Source organism: Amphiura filiformis, chromosome 20 (genome assembly GCF_039555335.1).
Source record: "Amphiura filiformis chromosome 20, Afil_fr2py, whole genome shotgun sequence".
NCBI classification, from domain to species: domain Eukaryota; kingdom Metazoa; phylum Echinodermata; class Ophiuroidea; order Amphilepidida; family Amphiuridae; genus Amphiura; species Amphiura filiformis.
In genome coordinates, this window is record NC_092647.1 from 29345613 (window position 1) to 29357008 (window position 11396).

General features: G+C 36.4%; 1 protein-coding gene across 1 annotated transcript; it reads right to left on the reverse strand.

The window, feature by feature from the left end:
* Positions 1 to 8072: 8072 nt before the first annotated feature.
* Positions 8073 to 11396, reverse strand: LOC140142248 (LRP chaperone MESD-like). Its single transcript, XM_072164216.1, is given in 4 exon segments — positions 8073 to 8098; positions 8101 to 8165; positions 10218 to 10439; positions 11380 to 11396. Coding segments are annotated over 4 exon segments (330 nt in total).

Consider the following 11396-nt stretch of genomic DNA (forward strand, 5'->3'; position numbering starts at 1 on the left):
GCTGCACTGCATGTGGATGCATATAGTATTGTGAATCAACCAAATTCACATTTATTTCAGAAACTACATTGTATCAAAAACAAAATTGTTTCCCTTCTACCTAATACATCTTTTAATTTATTAACAAACATGTCGTAATTAGCATCTTCCATACCAATGAGTTCAAGAATCTATTCAAAACAGTTACATTCACTTCCCTCTAGGTGTGCCAACAACATTTTAAACAAGATAATAATATCTGTAATAATATCTGTAATAATATGATTTCTGTACATAATCATAAAGAGACCAAAATGTAAAAGCTTACCCTAATCCCTACAACCTAGCCCAGGGGTCCGCAAATAGCGGCGCGCGCGCCACATGTGGCGCGCCGTGGCTTCCCGAGTGGTGCGCGACGCAATTTAGATTTTAAAAAATACATATATAAAATTTATTTTTTAAATCAAAAATCAAACACATTGATCAAACTTTGCAGGAATATCTCCAATATTCTTTTATTTCAACATTAAACAATGCGATTCCCATGTTATATCCTTGTAAAGACAGGCTAAAATAGTACAAAATGTTGCACCAAATGGCGTCATTTGCACCTCAAATTGCAAAAAAATCGATAGCTTCAAAGGGGGGACACCTCCCTCTGACTCCCCCCAGCGACTTCGCAGCCAAGTTGAGTGGTGCTTTGCAGTTTTCTTTTATCTCATGTGGCGCTTCAACAAATCTATTTGAGGAAGCCTGACCTAGCCCTAATCCTTTTAGGGTGGCAGTAGTTATACCAAGTCTTACCCATCTTTTAATCCCAGCTTTAATAATTTGTCTAGAAAGTTTTTGAATACCCTTTACACAATGTGTTTGAGCAAGGGTGAAAATAAGAGATTTCTACCAGAACAAAAAAAAGTGAGTCTGGTTCACCTGAATTAAGTCGCATAAACAGTACTGACTTTTGTTTTAATAACATTCAGAAGTCAAAATGGTCTGCCAAAGTTAAATAGCCTACATTCAACAATAATAGCTCAAATTTTAATCTCAAACTGTAGAGAAACTCCATTTTGGTTCACCATTTCCTATGTCCTATTTCCTTTAAGGCCAGAGTAATGGAAGACACATTAAGTCCACGCCCGAATTTGAGATTTCTTGATATTTATCAACACTAAGATGTATTCTTTCACTTGAAACTGATAAAATACAACTTGTTAATATTTACACGTATTTTTGCTTGATTTATTTCACTCTTTTCAACTCTAAAAGTCACATGGCTCAAGACAGCTTAGTAAATTGGCGGAAATAATGAGTCAGAAATCTTGTGAATCACGAAATATTGTGATTATGCTTGCGATTCGTGTCGGCGTGACGTGGCGCAAGTCTGCGCATATGTCCCACGCAGTCAAAGGCGCATTCGGTATGTTTTTAACGCGCTTGGCAAATGCGGTGGTAACAAAACACAAATTTGCAGTCAAAATGCCACTTGGATTTTTTAATTATTTTGAATTTTGGCGCACTAAAAGCAGACATTATAAATTCATTGTTGCAAAAAGATGCATATTAAGACCATGCACCAGGTACAGCTTTTACAAGCGTGAAAGTCTTGCCATTTTAAAATATAAGGACATTTTGTGCATAATTTTGACATTTTTTTACTAAAACATCGATTTCTCATAGTTCACTTTTGACAATATTGCACGATTTTTGTGACAAGATAACTCGAAAAATATGCAAGCAAAAGGTAAACTTTTTGCACTATCGTTTAGAGTACATCAAAGTCTAGGGAAGGTTTTCTCATTTTTTCAAAATATTTGTTTTAAACAAAAATATACACCATTATGTGCAATTTTTAGCTGAATAGAATGACAAAATTGCTTTTTTTCACATGTTTTTAAAATTATTACAAAAAAAGAGACGAATTTCAAAAAAAAAAACCCTTCCCTAAGTTCATGTCTCTTCTTCATTAAAAGCTAACTGATTTTTTTTACTCGAACTGATTGTCACAAAAAAATGGGGTAAAAAAGTGAAAAAGTGATTTTTGTGATTTTATCAAAAACTCGAGATTTTTGAAAAATCTGAGCGTCACCATGGGATTCCTTGACTCATTTCCTTTCCAAAAATGTATAGTTTTATATACTTTGGAGATACAATTCAGAAATAATGATGCTCGAAAAGGTCCATGTTCTCTCCCATTACTCTGCCCTTAAGATCTCAGGACAAAAAGTGTAGCGTGGTGTTGTGATTTTGATTTATTCTCAACAGGTTTAATACAGTAGGCAAGTCACAGACCTGAAACAAGGCAGGTCTGTATTAAACCCGTTTATTTCCTTTGTGTTTGCGGTTAAGATTAAGAGTTGGTCTGTCAGGGTTCAAAAAGGCAATGTGCTATTCCAGTTGAGATCCATGTAGACATCCCCTGTGGAACACATGACCTTAATCTCCCACACATGGAGTGTGACTGACTCCATTTGAAATCTACATACCCTGTGTCTTCTAGACTCCTTTATAGACTATGGGACATGGGCATTTATCTTTCACTTCCGTAGTCCACTCTTGGGCAGAACATAAAAACATAACAAATCAAGAGAAAATATATGTCTGAATTACTATCCAAAAAGTTCCCACGTTTTACTTTACTCATTTAGGAGTTATTTGGGGTTAAAAATGTGTTTTTCGTGATTTTTTTCCATTTTTGCCCAAAAATGTCAAATATTAAAATAGCTGTAACTTTAAAAATAAATTGAGTAGAAATTTCATTTCTATTGAAGATGTTACATGTCATATGGATTTCCAACACTGGTGAATAAAAATGTCATAGCACAACTCTAAAATATAAAAAAATGGCAAAAACCATATTTTTGTGCTATTTTGGCCATTTTTGACCTAAAAATGTAATTTTTGCATGGGGAAAAAAAATAAATATATATTTTCTTGATTTAAAAAATATGTCATTATATCAACCTAGTTATTCTGAACAAAAAAGTTAATGATGGTGAATGTCTGTGACCTATAGTTTTTGATCTATGGCCCTTTCAAATTCACATATGGACTAAAATAGCATGTTTTTGTCAATTTTTCCAATATTAGGCTGAAAATGGTACTTTTTTGTAATTTTAACAAAATTTTCAGTGTTTGGAAAGTGGGAACTTCACATATATTATGGACATATTATAGTACTTTCATTTTAAGCTAGTTGTAGATCCACTGGTAGCTCGGTTTCCATGGCAGAAGCAATTATATCGTCAATTTTACTACTTTCAATGCAGCAAAATCATTTTAGTCATCATTTTACTGCATTGAAAGTAGATAAATGCTGCTACCATGATGTAGTGGGCATACTAGTGGATCTTGAAATAGCTTAACATTAAAGTACAATTACATGTTCATATTATTAAGTGAAGTTCCACTTTCAAAAACTAACAAGTTGGTTAAAATGGCCATAAAGGACCATTTTTGGCGTAATATTGGAAATATTGAACAAAAACATGCTATTTTAGTCCATATATGAATTTGAAAGGGCCATAGATCAAAAAATTATAGGTCACAGACATTCACCATCATTAACTTTTTGTTCAGAATAACTAGGTTGACATAATGACATATTTTTAAATCAATAAAATTTATATTTATTTTTTTCCCCATGCAAAATTACATTTTAGCTCAAAAATGGCGAAATAGCACAAAATAAGCTAAAATATGGTTTTGCCATTTTTTATATTTTAGAGTTGTGCTGTGACATTTTTATTCACCAGTGTTAGACATCCATGTAATATGTAACATCTACAATAGAAATGAAATTTCTACTCAATTTATTTTGAAAGTTACAGCTATTTTAATATTTGACATTTTTTGGGCAAAAAGGGAAAAAAATCATGAAAAACACATTTTTAACCCCAAATAACTCCTAAATTACACAGTAACGTGCAACTTTTGAAATTGGGAAATGTTATATTATTGATCAGTGATATAATAGCTATATTTTCATGTATAAACCATCCTCTACCCAGAAAGGAGAAGCGAAAACTACTTTCTGAAGCACTTAGCAAGCCTTGTCCCATGGTCTATTAGCCTAAATAAGAGGTAAGCATTTTGGCTTAGTGTCATCTTGAAAAATTTAACATTTTTTCAGCATCGAATTTGCATGTTTCGGATTAGGGAAAGTGTGAAGGATAATTTTAAAGTTTGTTCGGTTTATATAAGGCGGAAATTATCCGGCTTTTGTTATGCACTTATCAAGTCTTTCCCGGCCCTGGGGACCGGGACATAGCGGGGAACATGCGGGACGTGGCAGGGATGTACACAAAATCATTGCCCATGGCGGGAAGTTAGCCGGGACTTGGCGGGGATGTACAGTAGATCGTCCCCGCTATGCCGGGCCAATCATTCATGTTAGCGGGGGCTTTTGCAGGGGTGTACAATTTTTTTCCTCCGCACTGCCGAGACATAGCTGGGACTATCACGAAGAAGTCACACCATTAAAAAACATCAGTATACCAAGAACGGCCGATTTTGCATACTCATCTGTAATGCGCTATTTTCACGATTGTGGCGCTACAAAGCAAACTGAGGAGTGGGGTAATTACTTGTTTTAAGTACCGTAACCAATATTAAAACCAATTTCGTGCATCTATAAATGAAAGTCTACTTTTTTTAAACACTTTATTTTGTTTAAATCCTTATGCGTCTGCATGTAAATTAAGGCTCAAACATGTTGATGTCTTTAAAATTATCGGCATCGTAAATCGGCCGTGTCGTGTACTGCTATCCAAATAATCCAATCGATCTTTTTTATTAGGCCTATATTATATCGTTCATTCAATAATCGACACGGGTATACAGCGCTGCAAACTTTAGCATGTGCTATTAAATCCGTTGACCCCTCTCCCACTACTGACGAAATGCAATATTATTGCCCTAAAAAGTTGAATTAACTTTGAACTTTTCTTCTTCTTCTTTTTATCTATGCCCGTATACCGTATATTAAACTCTGCAAGATAGGCCAGGGCATAGCCTGGATTGTAAATTGTTTTAACACAAGCCCCGGCCCATGATTGTGCCGGGATTGTCACACTGTAGCCCGGCTAGCGGGGCGAGTCATAGCGGGGATGTACATAAAATTTATGCCCGTAGGCGGGACTTTAACGGGTCAGTGCCGGGATGTCACGCTGGCAAAATGTACTTCCCGGCTAAGTCCCGCTAGTCCCGGGTCCCCCAGGGCGGGAAAGACTTGATAAGTGCATTACTGCGCACATCAATGAAGTCTCAACTCACACTTACGTAAATTCACATAAGCGTACGCTAGACATGCATTACGCAATGCACACCTTACAAGCACTCGCCCAATAGCGTGCACGCCATTCTATATCAATACACAGTGTTGAGTCTTATTTTTCTGCCTTATATAAGCTGAACAAACTTCAGTAAGATAAACAGGAATTACCCAGGAAGATAAATATTACAGTGAGTTGATAATATTGGTAGAGTTATAAAAAAACACATGCATTAGGCGACGAAAAAACCTTGTTCTATGGGCTGACGGACCTTTCAAGTAGGATCGGTCATTCACAGCTTTTTTGTGTGTGCAAATTTGGGACAGCATTCATTTGTATAGGAAAAATTTGTTTCCCAATTTTTTAATCTGAGTCAGTCATACGTGCAGAACAAGGTTTTTGTTTGTCGCCTTAGCTTATCCATCAGCCTGCCATATCCATTTTCACCCTGATGTGGCAGTGGCGTCATCACTGCCACATCAGGGTGACTAATGGTATACTGTGGGCATTTCAACCTTTATGTCAATGATATCAATCATCATACCGGTACTTTGTTTCACCTAGAATTAGGTCTAGGCTAGTGGTTTGAGTGCTTTTACCTGCTACGCTACTCTGAAAGCATGCATACAAACCGTTCTTGTATCATTGGGTTCATCACATAGTGACGAATATGAACAATTGGGTAAAATCCATACGAACAGATGAAGAGATTTTACTAAAAAATGTTCACATAGTGACGGATAAGTTTGGTAATCTATTACATATGCGAGATGAGAAGTACAATTTTACACCATTTTAATATTATGGAAATAACATTTATAAAATTTCATGTAAACAAATCCAATTGATTATTTGGTAAAATGATGTTAAACATATCTAACAATGACGTTTCGTGCTACATCGTAGCACTTTCTCAAATCGACTGACCAATTCTCCCAGTCCTCCTCGTCTGCTTCCTGTCGGAGCGTGGCGTTGGTGGCGCTGTTTTAGGTGGTTTTAGGAGTTGGTCATAGATGTGCGGCAGGAAGTGATTTCCTTCATCCCGGTTGAGTGTGTTGGGCCCCCTTTTCCGTATCCAAATCGCTTCTTTTATGTGTCTTCTATTTCTGTTTTGCTCTCTGTCCTTTATGCTCGCGTCATTTACATGAAATTTTATAAATGATATCTACTGACAATCCTGATGAACTTGTTTACGGATTATGAAAATAACTTTCAATGATCTTCTTTATAAAAGAGAACATTAATGGAGAGTAACAGTTTATAATGTATGCCCAATACAATTCACCTACAATACAATTCCCAATGTTCATTTCTTGATCCATTTGCACTCACCATCCGTCACTATGTGATACACCCGATGTACACATGTGATACATCTGATGTTATCAATCATGCCATAATCATAGCTTTATTGGCTTATAAGCCAGACTGATTAAGAAAAACTACATGATACAAAATAGACATATAATAAGAACATCTGATGTCCCCTTTTTCAGTACATACTTCTGGAAGCACTTTATGGACCATAACTCGGTCAGCAATCTTCATAAATTATGTTCCAAATACCTTTTTAAACTGGACTGTGAAATAGTAAAATGTGGACAAAGTTGGAAGTTTATGTTTAGAAATTGTTGCAGATGTGTGATTAGTGATCATGCCAAAGATATACTGAAAAATGATGATTGCCAATAAAACCCACAAGGGTCAATTTCACAGACATTTGACTGTCAAGTCCTAAACCTATTGTAAATCCCAATGACCACACTCATAACTCTTCAGTAATATTTATACATCAAAGTTATGATGTGTCCGGAGTTACGATGGATTAAAGGACGATAGTGAAATCAACCTATGGTCACATATAGATGAGTGATGGAGAGGGCAAAAGCCACATAGTTTGATCAGCTCGTAATCGGGTATTAATATCAATATATTTTTATTTAGAGAATTGTCTGGTAACATCTCGCCAGAAGTGTCACAAATTAGTATTTTAAAGTCCCATACTTTGTCTACTTTAAAACACGCACAATATAAACCAGACAGGTCAACTATATCACTCTTAACATGGGTCTACTTTTCGGCACAGTGGTAAAAGCTAGTAACAATTCTCGCCAATTTTCGCGCTGATCAAACTATAACTGCATCCATCCCACATGTCCATTCAAAGTTTGAAATAACAGTGGTCAATTCCCACTCCCATAATTACTTCACTCTCGCATAATAACCCCACAGTCCCATATAACATATATCCCAATATCAAATCTATCATACAATTCATATCTTACCCCTGAGCACTACCTGCCTATCTAACATTGCCTCTGATTGGTCAATTACATGATATCTTCACTTCATCACCAATCAGAATGGAGCTTTGTAAATAATTCACCCCAATTTTTTTTGTGTGGTGAAATTATTCTAACAATGTTGCTGATTGGTCCAATTGAAAATGAAAACTTCTTTTTGGCCAATCGGCAGGTAGTTACCCCAAGCTTCATCATAACTCCTCTTTACCCTTTTGTAGCATCTCTGCTTCTTCCTCAGACAACAGCACCATATTGTCCTTAGGATCTGGGTGTAAATCCTTCTTAAATCCTGCTTTATTTGCTTTAATTCTAGCTGCTTCATCCTTGTCCTTCACCACTGATGGCTTCTTCTTCTTGTTCACATCATTGGATTTTGTCTTTTTGCTACCCTTCTTCTTCTTTTCTTTTTCTCTTTTTTATCCTCTCCCTCATCATCCATTTCTTCCGGTCTTGGTTTGTTATCGATGGGTTTTCCCGATCCTCTCCCGTTTTACTCCTGTCCTTCTATTTTGTCGTCTTTTCATTTTTTTTGATCCACGAGGAAGTTTTGATCTCCCAAGCTTTGCTACCATCTGTCACCATGAACAAGGCTCTGTCATCTGCAATGATGTATCTGGTAAAAGAGAAGAAACAAAATGATTGTAGAAGCTTTGAGGTGAACCATGGCTCTCACTTTCCACTGCTCCACCAAACTTGATTTTTAATGAGCGACTTTTCCCCTCTCTATAGAAACTAATATCACTTGTTGCGATGAAACTCCCCTGGGATATGGCACACTATTCTTTGTTTAAAATCAAACAGAACAATTTGAGACTACTGTTATCAAAATCATTTTACCTTATCGCCTATACAATGTAACTCAATCACTGTACACCTTGGTCTGGGGCGGACATTTTATAAATGAATTTAGAAGAGCAGCAATGACATCACTTGTATTACATTCCAGATGTTGAATCTACGTCACATGCAAAATTTTGGGGGAAATTAATTGGCCGTTTATATCTGTGGGCCGTTTTTCTTATAACTGGTCTAAATACATGTAGTTCTATGGGAAGAATGCCTGTTGAGGGCGCTATAACCTCAATTTTAGTAACATAAATTCATTTTTTTTAAATGACCGATGATATTTTTCTGAAATTTTCAGAGTATGTTGTACGAACATGTAGAAATACAATCAAGTAGTTGCCCTACCTGCTCTTCTCCGAAAAAAGAAAAAAGTCCTATACCTCAATGATAATGAAACCTAGGTGTGTGCAGTCAATCCACTCTGAAGTACAAAGTACCGACGCGGACGCACACATTGTGCTGACTTTGAAGGCACGTATATCTGCAGCAGAGACGCAGCACTGCGAACTGTTTATGCGCTGTACATGCGGGCATTGTCACTTTGTACTGAGTGGACAAACTGCACCTCAGGGATAGGTCAAATATACTTTTTCTGAATCTTTATTATATAGGAAGACATTGGTATGGTTTTTACTCAGATTTGACTTACTTCACAATTTGAGCCCTGCATGTTAGCATTTTTCCAGTGTTCCTTTTTTTTAAACTTTTCAGATATGTTGTTTGGAAGTTCTTTTAGAAATACTTACAACTAAAAACATTTGTGATCTAATTTTGTCCAGGTCACACCACTTTTGAAATATTGACTATAGTCTATATATCTACCTCGACTCACCGCTACTAGCTTTGAAGTTCACTGTGTGCTGCGTTGGCTTAGCGTTGTGTCTTGCTACTTTGATCACACACGGAAAAGTATGTACACACTGTAAACAATAAGTTAACACAGAACACACTGAACTTCAAAGCTTGTGTTGGTGATTCGAGGTAGAGATACTATAGTCGACTCCTAGGCCAAAGAAAAAAATTGTTGTGTTGCCCTCAACCGCCCGACCCTAAATCCTGAACAATCAGGGTCGGCTTTTTTTTTTTTTTTTGTTTGAATGATGATTTTTACAGATAAAAAAAAAAAATCAATGTTTTTCAATTAAAATTAATATTTTATTGAAAGACTAGTCTTTAATTGATGTCTAACAGGTATCCAGAAGTCAAAATTGACAAATGTCCCTAATTGAAGAAGAATTATTTAATATTTGAGCGGATTTTTAAAAACTGAAAAAATAAATAAATCCCAACCGTCTGACCCAACTTTCCCATTTTCCCACTTGAGGGCAACACAACAAAATTTTTGTTTTGGCGCTCCGCTGAGTTATTAATATTCTATCATTTCATTTCTGGTGAAGCTGTATTCAATCTCTGTTTGACTTTCTGTCCATTATTATGCCTATCAAAGATACCAAATGTTCATGTGTTGAATGCTTGGTGTGGATATCTGGATAAACATCAAGTGTCAGTTAATTTTACAACTGGATGAACTAGGAACTTGATTGATCAAGAACAAAAGCTATACAATAAGGTACAATATTGCCAAGGTCGTGTTTAATCCGCTAAATTGTGCTCTGTTGGATAAACATAACATTTTCAAAACCTGATGACATTTGGTGCAGACTGGGAGATAGAATGTTTATTTGCCACACCTTTGTGTTTTCACTGCTTAGTTATAGGGCATCAGCAACACTGACTGACTGACATCATGATGCCCTGGTAGGAATAGGATTCTCAGAGAGTGCAATAAACATCATCCGAGTACACACACAGGTCTTACCTCTGTAGTTGAAAATTAGCATTGAAAAGTTGGTCCTGCCACAGCTGGGTGAGCTTCTCCGATTCATCCCTGGTAGGACTCCCAGAAAGTGAAACAAACATCATCAGTGTCTGGCCTTTCTTGGACATCTGCAATACAGACTCCGGGTTCTTGGGATCAATCTTAGAGAAATCGATCTGAGGCTTGGGTTTCTCGTGTTCCATCAAATCATCTGGATCTTTTCTTCATCTTCCTAGAGAAATAATATGGATAATTTACATGTATAATTATAAAAGTTAGCACTTGGTTGAGCTATGTAACATTCCTGTAATGTATCTCTTTTCCATAAAATGTTAGTTCTCACTGTCAATTATATCCCTGAACAAAGGAGGATAACTACTATTTATATATAATGTCATAGCTTTAGACAATTTTTTTGACGATAGTACTGCTCTAATCAAAGGTGGGCACTGGGTAAACAGTAATACATAATAATACACTCTCAACCGCTTTAATGGATCGTTTCAAATGACAACCAAGGTGTATTAAGACTTGCTCATAACAAGATATTCAGTGGAAATCCATACCCCTATAGAGGCCTTGCATGTGACGTATCATCCCGTAAATATGGCGGACTACTCGAATGCATTCAACAAAAGTATGATTGCAATCTACCGTGACAGTTAAGTCTCACACACATAACCCTGCACTACGATCAAATAGGTTGATGACAACATTTGATTGAATGGACTGCACTCCGCCATAACTACGGTGAAGAACACCGGCTCAAATCCTTTGTTTGGAGCCAATCGATAATTTCATGCAGGGCCTCTATAGAAGACATGACCTTAATCTTTCACACAGGGAGTATGTATTTCTAATGGGGTTACCTGAATGGGTGACTCCATTTGAAATCTTCACCCCCTGTGTGGGAGTTGTGTCTTCCATATGAGGTGTATGGATTTTAACTGGAACAGCCCAATAGAAACTTGGATAGAAACTAAACTGATTATTCATTCTCAGCTGGTTTTCCCAGTGTTTGTTTTTTGATCCAAATTGGAAATAATACACTGAAAAAGCAGTACTATTTCGGTTTTTGGTCAAGATCATAATGTCATAATAGTCATCAAACCTGTGCTTCAAATCAGAAGTAACATAAACAGAAATAAACATTAGTAATCACAAAATAAGAGCCAGCAT